At 40.3% G+C, this 15680-nt stretch overlaps 1 protein-coding gene across 1 annotated transcript in view; it reads right to left on the reverse strand.

Moving 5' to 3' along the window:
- BMERB1 (bMERB domain containing 1) overlaps window positions 1-15680 on the reverse strand; it is a 57977-nt gene that overhangs the window by 7135 nt on the left and 35162 nt on the right. The window contains exon 3 of the mRNA XM_054212800.1: window positions 3211-3284. Coding sequence (XP_054068775.1) covers window positions 3211-3284 — 74 coding nt within the window. The remainder of the gene's footprint in view (window positions 1-3210; window positions 3285-15680) is intronic.

A 15680-nucleotide genomic window follows, 5' to 3' on the forward strand; every position in this document is an offset into this window, starting at 1 on the left:
TCAAGTCAATGGTTCTTCAGACCCGAGTCACCAAAACCCTGGCAAGTTCTGGTCACTGCCTCTTTTCTATTCCACTTGCTGCTGTTGTGTCTGATCACCTTAATGGTCTGGAGACTCTGTGGGTCTTGCCAAGCCTACTTTTAATATTAAATTGCTCTGCAAGACACTGCTTTGAATTTTTTAAAGAGCTTTGGTAAGAAAACAGTCTAGGATGCTTCATTAAAATCCATAGTACAAACTCCCTTTGACCTCAGGGGAAACGAGGCCACACCAAAGGACCACTTCCCTGTATTTCATGACAGCTTTGGCTGTTGACCACAACAGTTTTTTCTTCTCTGGTAAGGCAGGTGAGCTGCAAATCTATACGAATAGTATCAATTGTAAAATGTGGAAAAATAATGAAAGTGTTTATTTTCTATGTGCTTCAAAAATCTGAGTAATTACTATATATCCATGTTAATTGGCTAGTCTGTAATGACTAGGTTGTTTATAAATAACTATTTTTGTGACATGAAAGATGTGCCTGTCACAAACTGAAACTCATGAATGTTAGGGATTAGAGAGCTGTAGTTTGAGGTTATAAAGCAAAGGTAGTTAAGACAGAAATAATCAAACCTAGCAAGTGGAGCAGAGATGAGAAAGCCAGAGGCAAATCCCAGCCCACCTACTTCTTCAAGAAGCTGAAAATTTTGATTAGCTGAGAAGACACTGCATTATATAAGAATTTTGGTTTTGAGCAGTAGAACTGCATTCAGAGAACCGTAAAATTAAGTACAATAAAAGCTGTGGGAAGAAGGGCAAACTGCCTGCAGTCTGATGCATCCGAGCTATGTTATATCTGCTGATTGAACTTACTCCCTACTGCAGGTAGAAGCTACTTTCTACTTCCTTTTAATCTAGCCTCTTCCCAGATTGAGATGTGTTCTCCCATGATATCCTTCAGGAAACTGCCTGCCAAATATATGCATCCTAAATTGTGGCAAAGTACTGCATACTCTGTGTACTAAAAGACTGATCTCATGTCTACTGAAACCATAGAGCAGGCGCCTCTGTATATAAATCTGTATTCTAACAGGAAAATTATGATAAAGATGTTATGAATGAACCTATTTCTGGAAAGTGTTTTTCTAGGTTAGGGACACGCTGTGTCAGCACTTAGTTCTGTGTGAATGCCAGCAGCTTCTTTGTCTTCATTAAGACAAAAGTATTCTTCTTGTGAGTCTGCCAAAAGGTGGTGCTGCTGGAACTGTGCATACTTAATTCTTGAGTTTGCTGAGATTTGCAAAGTGCTAAGGAGAAACTGCTGTCTGTGGATTTTTGCTTAAGAAAAAAAAAAAAAAGAGCCCACCAAAAAACGAAAACCAATTAACCCTCACTGTAAGTTAAAAGTATGGGTAGGAAAAATGCAGACTAGAAGAGGTGAGGCAAGGTGAATCGTTCATAGGTATTTTCTAAGATTCACAGTCCTTTCCAATGCTATTTAAATCAATAATGTACCAACAGTGTTATTAGAAATTAAAAATGTGACCTACAAAGTATAAAGAAAGAAAAAGAAAGAAAGATTATGAATCCACTTTTGTTGGGTGCAAAGAAAAGTGGAAAAGTTCTTATACAACTGAGAATGTGTGGCCTCAGAGTAGACCCCTGATTCCTGTTTCGTGAGTGACCTTCTCCTTTCTGGTGAGAAAGTTGTTCTTTAAAGCTGCGCAACAAAATGTGAGGGGAAAAAATGAGGATAACCAAAAGAGAGTCAAAATTTGTCCTTAATAGTTAGGCAGCAGCAAATGATTTCTGAAAGGTGCTAGAGGCCATGCAGTAATATCTAGTGTAAATGGCCCACTGCAGTTGCTGAGTGTTTTGTAGGATCTTTCTGTACTTTTTTCTTGAACCAAGTAGGGCTTTTGTGGATGATCTGAAATAGCAAAGCTGTAATGAAGTAAAATTCCTCATTAATTTCATCTGGAGTTTGGAGTTAAGGACTGCAAAACTGCCAACAACTCTGTCCCTCCTTAGAGCAGTGAATTTGCAAAGAATTAAGAATTAAGGCAAAACACAAAGCAAACTTCTGCCCATTGCTTTTTGTAGAAACATGTTTTACTTTGGAAGGTAGATCTAACTACAGGTGTGACAATGAATTGGTATGTGGAAAGAGACCTGGCAGTCCTGGTGGACAACAGGATGACCATGAGCCAGCAACGTGTCCTTGTGGCCAAGAAGACCAATGGCATCCTGGGGTTCATCAAGAAGAGTGTGGCCAGCAGGTCAAGGGAGGTCATCCTCCTCCTCTGCTCTGCCCTGGTGAAGCCACATCTAGAGTACTGTGTCCAGTTCTGGGCTCCCCGGTTCAAGAAGGACAGGGAACTGCTGGAGAAGGTACAGTAAAGGGCTACAAAGATGATTAGGGGATTGGAACACCTCTCTTATGAAGAAAGGCTGAGGGATTTGGGTCTCTTCAGTCTGTAAAAAAGACGGCCGAGGGGGGATCTTATCAACACTTACAAATACTTAAAGGGTGGGTGTCAGGAGGATGGGGCCAGGCTCTTTGCAGTGGTGCCCAGCAACAAGAGGTAATGGGCACAAACTTGACCATAGGAAGTTCCACCTAAACATGAGGAGGAACTTCTTTCCTTTGAGGGTGGCAGAGCCCTGGCACAGGCTGCCCAGAGAGGTGGTGGATTCTCCAACTCTGGAGACATTCAAAACCCACCTGGACGCGTTCCTGTGCAGCCTGCTCTAAGGTGACCCTGCTCTGGCAGGGGGTTGGACTGGGTGATCTCCAGAGGTCCCTTCCAACCCTGTGATTCTGTATATCTAGGAAAAAACCAATCACATTCAGTGATGGTTATAAATCCCTCTCCTTTCTCAGTTCTATCTTGGGTATCTCAGCACTCTGTCTTTTCTACCTGACAATCTCTGTGCCACTTGGTTCCCTTGAGATTGCCGAGAGAGTACAAGAACTAAGGAATGTGCACCTTGTTTGAGTGATATTTGCAGGGGTGCTGCCAAGGGAGCAGTGAAATACAGCACTACATGAAATTTAGAGACCAAGAGATTAAAGATGGGAAGGAAAACAGGAAGAACAAATAAGGAACTAGAGGAAAGATATATGAAACTCAACCTTAGGGGGGGATTTCTGATTGTCCCTGACACCATCCCCACCTGTGCATCACCCAAGCATTATTCCAATATTGGGCTGGAGATAGCCATTACCTGGGATTGCTACCAAACTCTGCAGCTCTTTCTTAAGGTTCATAATGTCTTTGCACAGCTGGATGTCATCCATCCTGCAGAAACAAAAAATATGGTCAGAGACATGCAAACTCCATCCTGTGTTGATGGGATCAGACAGATCTGATCTGAATAACGATACTGTCCCTTGCCTGGGACCTGTGCATCATCTTGAAATGCAGATGTTTAACCTTGGATTACTGTTCATTCACCAATATTAACAGACAGCAAAAGGTATTTCATGCTAAATGCCTGTTAAGCCCTTACTGGGATCTAATTTGTGTGTAGGTCATACCTGTCACTACAGATTATTTCACATGCCTTCTGCTTTCTTGAATGTCACAGAACATTCTGGAACAGGGATCTGTATATTTAATAGTCATGAAAAAGACAGCTGTGTCATATTACACATACTGCAGCAACAGTTTTCACTAGGGAAAAGAGCAAGGGTGAGAATAACAGGGAGCCTGGGAAGGGGCAGCAGAAAGTATTATTTAGCATATACATTATTTGGCATGACCAAGACACGGTTTACATTCTACTACAAACTTTCTTTTTGACCTTATTAATAACTTAACCCTGATACCAAAGATCTGGAAACTCTCAGAATTTGACATCTATTTTGAGGTCTTGTACCTTGGATGGACGTCTTCTATGGTTGACATGAGTGTTTCAAATCCTTGATGTGTCTACAAAGTCCATTAATGTTAAGACACAGACAAATTAAAAAAAAATCTGTAACATTAGCAGAAACTGCACCTGCAGTTCTTATTGAAACTGATAACCTATCCTGAGAGCTGCTATACTGAATTATTCCCCTGGAAACTAGCAAACTTCAGCATTAGCTTCCTGGCAAATGTTTTATTTTAGTGTCAGCCATATTGGCAGTCAAGGCTCAGGTGTTGGTTCTGAGGGCTGCATCAGAGGCTTCCGTTTTGAAATCACACCCTGAGGAATACAAAAACCAGCCTTCCTGATTAATTGTATGTTTTTCAACTCAGATGTTACCAACACTATCCTTGTCCACAGATCTCTCGGTCCTTGTTTCGTAATCCGCTGCCTGAAGGGTAGATTGCCTGTTGCCTAAGCACCTGAAGGTAGCTGAAGTGCTATCAGAACATGGGTTGTCACAGTGGTATTTCAAGAGAGGAAACTCAAGAGATTAGACTGTGTGTATATGTGTCAGCAAGCGCACAAAGGATAATGCAGTGAAATTACTGAATTAAGTGAGTGGAAAAAGTAGGTGTTTCTGGCACAAGTAAGATTTTAACCACAATCCCAAGAGCTTTTATTCTCCCTGCCACCTCTGCATGGAATGCAGGTCTCTGCAGGGAACTGTCCTTCAGCTGCTTTGCTCGTGTTACTAAAGCATATTAATCCTTTTATTATTTACCATTTTGGTTAACTCCATCTTGCCTGTTCTGCTACTTTCATTGTGCTATGACAGCTCTTCCTACTGCCTTTTTACTTTTCTCTTACCAAAATATGACAGTGACGTACCTCTGATAATAATCTTTATTGCTGACCTCTTTTCCTTGTTTAGGTGCCACTGTCACCTCCACTGGGGATCTGCTCTCCCAACATACATCTGTCTTGTAAGACTCTTATTGGGAAGATTAGCATGCGAGCCGCAGGGCCAGTCCATGCTTCACTACTGTATGTGTTTAGGACACTTGGAGGCAGAGATGTTTATACTGATGATTATTTTTACTTGGGCTCCCTATATTATTCATGCTGATCACATGCAAAGCCTGTTTTACTCTTGAGATCTATCATGCTAAATGGTACTAAAATTACCTTTATCAATTAACAACCTTAAACACTATCTCCTCAGGAGAATCAATATTCAAAATGTGCTGGGATGTGAGCAAGCCTCACAGCTCTTCATCCATTCAATGTTCATGCAGTTTGGGTGTCATATTAATATAATGAGTGTTAATATATTTGAGGAAAATGACCATGGTTAACAAAGACAGTTTCTTGTCAAGAAATGTTCAATATTGAATTGCTGTATTCAAATGATATCTACCCTCATCTAGTGAAGAGAACAGCGAGTTTCTACAAAAGAGATCTCCACGACATACAAGGAGATGATGTTCTTTTTTCTGTGTCACGTAGATCTGGCTTCACTCTGGGAAGATCTGAAAGATACCGATTAAAATACTTCACTGTATCAGTTTGGCTCCCTGCCCTCCTCAGGGAACTCCCAAAAGCTAATGTCAATGCTCTTCTCTCAGGATTATCAGGAATTTAAAATATCACTGTCAGTATGGTGAAAGTGAGCAAGGTCAGTATTCCCTACAGCCCCTATGCTCAATTTGTGGCAAAGGCACTGGCCTCATGTTGCAACTGTAATGGCAATTCCTCCCATTATTTTGGCTCTTTTTTTAATCTGACTGCAGAGCATATGGCTAACACTCTGCATATATATTTTTAGCATCTCTTTTTCCTGACACCTAAACTTTGTTCCTGCTTTGTAAACTCGCAGGAGAGAAGTAAATATGTGGCCAAGCACTTAAGGGCTTTAACAGCTCTGTGACAATCTGAACTCCAAAAGTCGTAAGCCAGATGACCTCTCTGGAGTCCCAGCTCTGTAGGCTAGTATGTTTTGATGGTGCACAAAGACTAAACCCACCATCTCTACCAAGCCACTTAAGCACGTGGAATATCTTTCTTTCCATCTGTGTCAAGCCTTTGTGTTTCACTCACTCCATGGTGCTGACTGATTGGGGGGAGGAGGTTAAATGACTAAAGGAGGGCTATGGGTCATATTCATAAAAACCATATGAAGGCTTCATCCATCTGACTTAAAGAAAGCAGGAGGTGTAACTGCATATAACTATAAAGCACGTCACACATCTGCTAGCAAATAATACTGAATGTAGGGCTACAATTGCTGTCCTGGGCAAAAGTCATCTTGTTGTCCTCAAAGAAAAAGGGAGAGGAGGAACTCCTCAGGAAGAAAGCTCTTGGAAGGCCATTCGATCTGTACTAGTACTATGAAACTTCCTCTCTTTTTTCCCCCCTTATGCTCCGGTTCCTGGATGTGAGCAGTTACAGGTGGCCCAGGAGAAGTTAACGCTGCTTCTGAAAAAAAATCAAATCCTAGTGGATTTCCCATTTGAAAGCTGGATAGTCAGCAGGGTTTGACTGAGAGCATATTTGTATTACTGTCAGACCTATTTAGGAAGTAAAAAGAACTTTTGGGAATCTTAAAGAAAGCAGGAATCTGCAGAGTAGAGAAAATAAAACTCCTTTGGGTCCCTTAACTTTCTACAAATAAGCTGGAGAAACATGCTGAGCCTAATTCTGCAGCACTTTCTCCCCTATGTCATAAGTCAAATCTATCAGAGTGCAACGTGGGCAAGAGCAGAAGCTGCACAGACTATTGTCCAGCTTATTTAAGAGCACTGTCATGCTCCCTGCGTACCCGATGCTTTTCTCGAAGGAGAAAATCAGGTTGTTGATCTGTGCAGAATGCAATGGCTTTTTCCCTGTAGACACAGCATGGCATAGACACTGAAATGACACCCTCCAGGCCTGTTTATGTTATCTATAAAGCTGCTTGAGACATTTGCATAAAAATTGCAATATATAAACAGCCTTTGCTGAACTCTGTTCTCTGGAATAGATAGTACATTCTTTCCAGTCCCTGTGAAATCATTTTTGATGTTATAGAAAAAAACATCAGTAAAGCAAACAGCAGTTACAATATGTCAGTTCTTCCCCCAGAGCTGAGCTTTAAATGTCTGCCCAGAAATCTTAAACACATGAGTTATGTGTATGATAAACCATTTCTCTTATTAAGAGCCCAAATCCATTCCTGGAGTAATTCAATAGTATTGAACTAGGGATGAATTCTCAGTGTGCTTTCACATATTTCTGACACACTGTCTGCAATTCTGCTTTTCTGTTTCTTGATGGCTTATTGCAAGAAACCCTCTGTATGCTTGAAGATATCACATAAGCATGTATTATTCTTTTCTCTCTTGGTATTTCAAGCTATATCATCAAAACCTAAAAGCAGACACTCTGTTTGCCCCAAAAAAGATAAAATAACTCATAACGAATAAACAGCATGAGCAAAAGAGTTTCTAAACACGTCACAAAATGACAGGAAAATAAGTGGGTCGAAAGAGTCTGCAGTAATCTGGCACAGTGACTCAGCCCCAGTATGTGTTTCTGTGGTCCAGTTACCAGGAGAAGAATGCTCTAAGCATTGTCAGTCCCATAAGATCCACAAGTGAGGTGACAGCATGACTCACCTCTGCCATGCACCATCTGGACTGAGGGGGAGCAGGGCAAGGAAACAGAGAGGAGACCTCCCGTTCAGCTGTGCCCTGGCAGGTCTCGGAGGCTGTGGAAGTTAATGGCAGGCAGGGCTTAAAAAAAGAAACATTCCGTACTGGACACAAAAGAAGCATTTTGTTTTGTTTCAATAGAAATTGTTACATAACAGCTAAATTTTTCATCGAATCATACAATGGTTGGAGTTGGAAGGGACCTTAAAGATCATCTAGCTACCCCTTGTCCTATTGCTATGCTGCCTGATAAAAAGCCCCTCCCCAGCTTTCCTGTAAGCCCCCTTTAAGTACTGGAAGGCTGCAAGAAGGTCTCCCCCGAGCCTTCTCTTCTCCAGGCTGAACAACCCCAACCCTCTGAGCCTGTCCTCGTAGGAGAGGTGCTCCAGCCCTTGGATCATCTTCATGGCCCTCCACTGAACTCACTCCAACAGGTCCCTGTCCTTCTGTTGGGGGCCCCAGAGCTGGACGCAGTACTCCAGGTGGGGTGTCACCAGAGTGGAGCAGAGAGGCAGAATCACCTCCCTCAACCTGCTGGCCACACTTCTTTTGATGCAGCCCAGGATGTGGTTGGCTTTCTGGGCTGCGAGTGCACATTGCTGACTTATGTTGAGCTTCTCATCAACCAAGCATCATCCAAGTCCTTCTCCTCGGGGCTGCTCTCAATCCATTTTCCACCCAGCCTGTGTTTGTGCTTGGGACTGTGCCAACCCTCATGCAGGACCTTGCACTTGGCCCTGTTGAACTTCATGAGATTTGCACGGGCCTGCCTCTCAAGCTTGTCCAAGTCTCTCTGGATGACATCCCTTCCCTTCAGCATGTTGACCACGCCACAGCTTGGTGTCATCGGCAAACTTGCTGAGGGTGCACTCAATCCCACATGTCGCCAACAAAGAGGTTAAACACCTTCAGTCCCAGAACAAACTGCCGAGGAATGCCACTCGTCACTGCTCACTACTTAGACATGGAGCTGTTGACCACAACTCTTTTGAGTGGTCCATCTGTCAAATCCATGTCTCTCCCATTTAGAGGCAAGGACGTCATGCAGGACAGTGTCAAATGCTTTGCACAAGTCCAGGTAGATGACATTAGTTGCTCTTCCCTTATCCACCAACACTGTAACACCACCATAGAAGGCCACCAAATTTGTCAGGTATGATTTGCCTTTAGTGAAGCCATGTCGGCTGTCACCAATCACCTCCTTATTTTCCATATTTTCTGTCTTCTTTTCAGCTGAGGAGGAAACCCATACTCCCTAGCATAATACCTAGGTACCATCTAGAGCCATGGATAGAAAAAAAGCAAAAATTATAGTAAAAGGCAGAAGGAAAATCACTAAATGCTTACCTTAATGGTCAGCCAAAGAAAAACAAGTTTGTTGAATGCTTAAGATTTAGGAGTAAGAGCTATTAATAACAACTATATAAGCATCAAATATCTTTTTCATTGATTTCAGGACGAGCAAAGCAGTTCAGTGTGTCCAGGGAGCTGCTGCCTTTGCTGAATGACTTTCAAAGCTAGAAATAGATGTGTTCTCTCTAGCATGTATATTAGAGGAGATCTGAGATTCTTTTGTTTTCTGTTATTGCATTAAAGTGCTTGAAGTTAAAAAATGTAGAGTGGTTTTGTTGGTTTCCTTCCTCTCTTTCAAGAGGGTTTGCAGGCACTTAGGTTATTTTTAGTTCTGTTTTAATATATTCCTGTCCCAGAAGTAAAATGCTTATAATTGTTAAGAGTTTCAGAAGACTTTGATAGTGTCGGTCTAAGAGATGGCCTAAGAATCAGATGTCATGCTAAGTCATGAGTTGACATGATTTCATGTCTCTGGAGAAGGTCTCAATACAGGGGTAAGAAGATTGGTGGTGTCACCAATGAACATGCTGAACACCAGCCAAGAGCAGCCAGTAGTGATGGAGAAATTTGGGTGACTGAAGTATAGAGCTGTGTAGAAATAAGAGAATTGCTACAGACAGAGATGGTAATGTGTTGTCAAGCTATAGATTTGTTAAAATAAGGACTGAGATGGGGAGGAGGAATATCAGTGGAGGCTTTGGGGACTGCAGGTGTTTAAGGCCTTGCCAAAGCTGTGGGGAATCTGGAATGGTGAAAGTATTCTGGGAATGGAAGAAAACAAGAAGTTTATATATGCCCCTCTTCTACATTTGACTCCATTTTGTCCCTGTCAACTCATCTTAGTTTCTTAAAGCTTCTAATTATAAATCTGTGAAATCACAGGCAATGTTTAATGAATATAGCAAACGTTATCTGAGTCATTATGGTGTGTGTTTATCACCTTGTTATTTAGCTCAGCACCTGGTGCTGCTCAGGCTGGAAGACACAGAGCTGGCAATTAACATAACAGATTGCTGACCAGCCTGCTTAGCAGGTCAGGTTATGAATCAAAAGTCCTTTGATTAACTTTAACTATTAAAATAAGTGTGTCTATATTTTCTTGCTAAAAGTGTTCTCTGAGGGAGGAGCAGTGGATAGAAGCACTGGACCGCAACTTGCAAAGTAATGTGAGTCAGCTGTCGTTTCAGACAACTGAAGATGGCAGGACTTGAAAATCTCAGTCCCTGGAGATCATATTTAAGGTATATTTCACAGAAATTCAGAAGAGTGTCTAAAGAAGCTGTCTGTATTTCCTTCTCACTGACATTTTTAAATTCTCTTGAGCTTGGCCATCTCCAGTTATGAAGTTTTACTGTCAACTTCAGTAGTAACAAGAGGAGCTTTCCTGGAAATGCTCCACCACAGAGGGGAATGTTTCTCTAAATGGCAAAAATTTACTAAGTTAATTTATCTAAAAACATACAATAGAAAAGTTAGATTTAAATTCAGAAGTACCTAACCCCATTGCAGTAGCATACAGAAGACCGCATGTAAAAGCATAGAGCTAGCTTATGTGCATGATTCATTTAAACTGCTCTGGTAGTTTTATTTTTTGTTATTAGGCAGCAGAAGTAGGAAACTCTAGGTTTGGCTATGTAGTGTCTCTAGCAGAATTGGTGATAAATTTCCTTCTTAATTTGCCTCCATACGTGATCTTTTCTTATTTTTAAAACCAGAAGAGCAAATATTTGGTATCAAAGCTGAAAAGAATATAAAGATATCTGGTATAAAATTAAACACTGACAGCCAGTCCATTTCAGGACTTTTCAATTCACCATTGAGCCATCACTGATTTATACTCTCCTATTTATAGCAGAAGGCAAGTGAGAGAGACCACTGAAATACCACAGGTCAAGAGTTAGACGTTATTACAGGGCATCCTTGCCTATAGGAAGATCAACCATGCAAAAGGGTGGGCCACAGTAACTGTGAGTACTGTATATGCATGATGTATTACAAATACATTATCTTGGATACATGGTCTCATGGGAGACAATTCATTCTACCATCCACTCATGTAAACCAGACCACAGGTAGCTAAGAACTCAGAAATCAAAAATAGTTTGGGATTAAAGGTTACGTTTGTAAACACAGTGTAAATTACTGACCTAAAAACGACTAAGTCAAAAGATTAAAGATAACCAGAGCTGCTCTATTAACAACAATTTGTGACAACCATAACATATATTCAATGGAAATGATATTTAAATAAAATTTTATATTTAATAGTTATTTCCTACCTGTCCAACAGAGATAAAAATGAAAATTCCTTTTACATTTTTTTTCTCTTTTAAGACACAAACATCTCAACTAACAGATACTAAGTCTACAATTCATTAAATACTTTGCTATGATATGTTTATCATTATACACCGCTAAAAAATGCTTCTCTTTTCTGAGCATTTTAACATAGCATTTCTACTGCCACATAGTTGAAAGTGTAATGTCATATTCTCCTCTGGGGTTGATTGTTTGCTGTCAAACAGGGTAAAGGGGATGGCTCTGCAAAAACTGAACAAAGGCATTTTTCTCTCCTCTTTGAGAGATGATTTGTATTTATACTTTCAGCTTGAAGTGCACAGTCCAGAACTTTGCAATTCTGTCCTGAACTCATGTTCCTGAGGCTTACAGGCTCCCATCTGAAGAGCTGGGAGACCCTCACCAGAGCTGGACTTTCCAGGAGTTCCCAGTTCTACAGTGGGCACACTGACATCCTTGAAGATCCCAGATCCATGTCAGTCCCCTAGAAACGCTGTCCCTAATCTCAGAAGCTCAAGCTTTGAGTATCTGACAACTTGCACGACAGAAACCAGGTTGCACCACTTCCCGCCTTACAGTTTCTTGGTTATTTCCTTAAGGACTCTGGGTATTTGCAGGTGAGACACCATTGCAATGTGCTAGAGATGGGAAAGGTGAATGGGGACATACAGTCACAGCCACAAATTAATCCTGTCTTGCAGAAGAGTGTGTGCCACACCAGGCTATATCAATGGGACAGTGATGGTATCCCTCATAAAGCTGGGCTTGGTATTTTCCCTAATGGTACTTTATCTTATGAAGCCGACAACCTGACATGTATATTTATTGAAAAATATATATCATCACAAAACTGCCTCCTCTACAGCATCCCAAATTGCATCCTATGTTCCTAGAACAAGATACAATCAGGAAAAAAAAAGGAAGAAATTCACAGTAAGTTATATTGTATTGTTAAGATTATAGAACTATGAAGGAAAAAAGATTTATTACGCCTTTCCAGGAAAAGACAGATCTTATCAGAAAACACTGAAAACAACAACTCTATTCATGAAAAAAAATCTGATTTTGTTGGTGTTATTTCTTTGCATTATAGTAACAGCTAGGTGCCAAACTCAGAGAAAAGTACTAGATGCTGAACATATAAGTAAACAGTCCTAAAAGAATTCCATGCTTAACCTTAGAGGAGAGAAAATAGATAATATACAATACAAAGACAAAAAGTAACACAGAAAGAATCAAAACTAGCCAAGAAAGCAGAAGTCAGAACGTGCTTATCAATATATAACCCGTTATAACCGCTATTCACACCTTCGACAGCCTGTTTATCCCCTTACACTCTCCCTCCCTCTCACCCTTACCCAGGGTGATGCTCAGTGTGTGTCACTGTTGCCACATGTGGCATTAAGCCACTGAGAAGTCACAGCTGATGCTAAATTAATGAGTCACTACAAATAAAGATAAAGTATTTAGTTGAAAAGGTAATTCGAATTTGAAACAAACTTTGTTCATGCAAAGACGGCACTCATTGCTGCCTTTTCTCAGTTCAGAACGGAAACACTCCACAAAAGCAGGCTTTGTAGTATGCCATTACTTTTTGAATTTAGCCAGTAATGAGACGTTGTTTGTTTCATGTTCCCACTTTGTGTGAGTCTGCTAGGTTTACTGCACTCATTCTAAATTAAAACCTAGGATTTCTAAGTTGGTTTATTGAAGATTCTCATCACCAAAGGAATTAACCTCTCACTTTTGCAGTTCTTGTATAGCTTGATGTTGCTTCACTTTGCAGTGGTTGCATAAAGCCAGGCAATCAGCAGACATACCTTTTTGTACTTTAAAATACCAATGTGCTGTCCATACTGCAAAAGACACAAAGGTGAGAATCCTATCTGAGCTCTGTTGATGTTTTATTGTCTTTGGAAGGAATATGGACTATAAATATTTCTCCATGATGAATTTGCTCTAAATTTGAGATTTTACCATTATGTCCAACACCCTATAAAATGACCATTACCGACTAGCCCACCTCTGCTACTACTATCAATGGGTATGCTGATGTCACAGCAGCAAAAGAGAGATTTTTGGGTTTTTTTGCAAAGTTGGAAAAGGATAAAGGTTAAAAAGGCAAGTAAAGTAAGCCTGATTGGAAGCAAGGAAAAAAACCAACCAACACACAGATTAATTATGTACTCTAGACAGCTAATGAAGCTGTGGGACTGCTAGTATAAGTTTATTACCAAGGCAAAGTCAAATTGCAGCAAACTTATCAACATAAAAGGTTCCTGGGGTTACAAGTAAGCATAAAATGGTCTAAAAACTTGAATGGATCTATGGAGAATTTGGTTGATGTAGATATTACGAGCACTCTGGAGAAGAGTGCTCATATCACATCTAATAGTGTGTAGTGAAAGTGTACAGAGACAACGACCAATTTTAATTCTGCTAAGTCAATGTGGAGGTGAATTTGGCTTTTTCACAGTATTAGTTTAGCAATGTAATAACCACACAGACATTAAGCAAATACTCTGTGTGTTGTATTTATAATATTTTTACAGCTAAAAAAAGTTCAATGAGGTAAGTAAAACTGTTTTCAATAATTGCCTAAAGTAACCTAATAGGGCTTACTATTTAATATCTTATATTCCCTAGAGATCAAAAAATTGCCATTCAATATCACCTACATGGCAGAAATAACCACTCCCAAGACAGCTATCACAGGTGGAAGCAACTTCCCCAGTTTTAGTTCAAGGTCATCCAATATAGCTGGCTTCAAGTTTTGCTTTCCATCCGGAAAGCCAGCACTGCCAGGCACTGGCAGATTTCCCAAGGAGCATGTTTCATGATGACAGTGAACTCCATGCCTTTTCTATTCACAGGCATAGACAGTAACTGTGGGTGATCTCACCTATACTATTAATATTTACTGTGTCAGAATATGCTAGTACATATTAAAATGCATGAATTTTGCACTACAAATTATTTTAAGGTTCATTTTTGATCTGTTCCTATATCATATAGAGGTCTGAGGTTTTGCTGCCTGTATACTCTGTCAGCTAAACTGAGCTAACAGACACATGCATTATCCATTCTACAATCATGTCTTTCAGCACGGTAGATTTCCATGCCCCCCCGTGATACGAATCCTAAACTGCTTCTGAAGCCACAAACAAGTATCCACAGCAGTAACACATTAAATGTGCAATGAGGAGGACGCTGCCTGAGCAGCCCCCTTGGCTTTTTGGGTCTGTTATCTCACCAGGAAATAAAAAAAAAGGAAGTGGGACCGGAGAATTAGAAAGGGAGAAGTGTGCATGTTCTGATATGCTATGTTTGCTTTCCTAAACAGCAAAGACAGATTGAAAATTTACAGTTTGACCCAAAACTCTTTTTATAGAGAACATTTTAAGAAATTAGCTGAGAGAAGCCCGAGAAGCGAATGAGGGGGAATGCTGGCTAGCTATAAACTGATACTTTTCCGTACATATTGTGTCCTTCATATCAATACATGCTGAGTCCTCAGCTTTTCTGAAAATAAACCCAGAAGAGCTGGAGATAGCATATGACAGCATTAAGCTGTATTTTCATTTCCTGGGATGGCTGGAGATGGTCACAACAGCTCCTGGCATAATTCTATGAAATTTCACAGTATCAGGAGCATAGAAGGAGAGATGCTACAAACAGCCACAATTGCTACATAACCTTGACATATCCTGAGGAGGTCCATCCTGGGCACTAAGTGAGGAAGGGTCTTGAGACAGAAATAGAATTCAATAACGCAATTACAGAGCAAATCACAGTGCATCTGCTCTGCTGTCACTATGGTTGCCTGAGCTAAAATGTGATCGCATGACATAAATTGTGGCATTACCTAATTGAGGAAGGCTTGATTTTATAATCTGAAAATTGTTTCCATATAAACTTTCAGTAATTCTTCATAGCAAGTAGGTATTCAGCTGGAAATAGTACTGACTTACTGGATATGAAGAGTATGGCTGTCTTCAGTGCCCTCCTTTTCTTTTTAAAGGAAGAAGTAACAGCATGGAACAAAGCAAAGTACAGGCTTATAAAGGCTCATATCTGATTTACAATTTACACCAAGGTCTGAGAAACATCATAAGCTGATAAACGATTGCTTCAGCTGATTTTGCTTTCTTTATTTCTTTCTATCGATAAAAAGAAAAACAAGAATTATTAGAAAGCTGGCCTCTTGTAAAGTATACACTACAAGCTGAACTATTTCACTCTGATATATAATATGTAATCTGTTAAACGGATAACAGAGTTCAGCTGCTTCCCTTGCTTTTCAAATAAAAAAAATCAGGGGACAGGCTAAGAACATGCTGTCACATGTCCAATTTTATTGAGCTTCACTCAGCAAAATTAAAAAGCTGTGTTTTGCAATAAAGAAGCCTCACAAATTTGAAAATCAGAAATGTCAATTGGAGTTCCCTGTACTGTATGTTTTTGCTTCACTTCAGAGTTCCACAAAGTTACACTGTTTAA

This window comes from Rissa tridactyla, chromosome 8, assembly GCF_028500815.1.
Source record: "Rissa tridactyla isolate bRisTri1 chromosome 8, bRisTri1.patW.cur.20221130, whole genome shotgun sequence".
NCBI classification, from domain to species: Eukaryota; Metazoa; Chordata; class Aves; order Charadriiformes; family Laridae; genus Rissa; species Rissa tridactyla.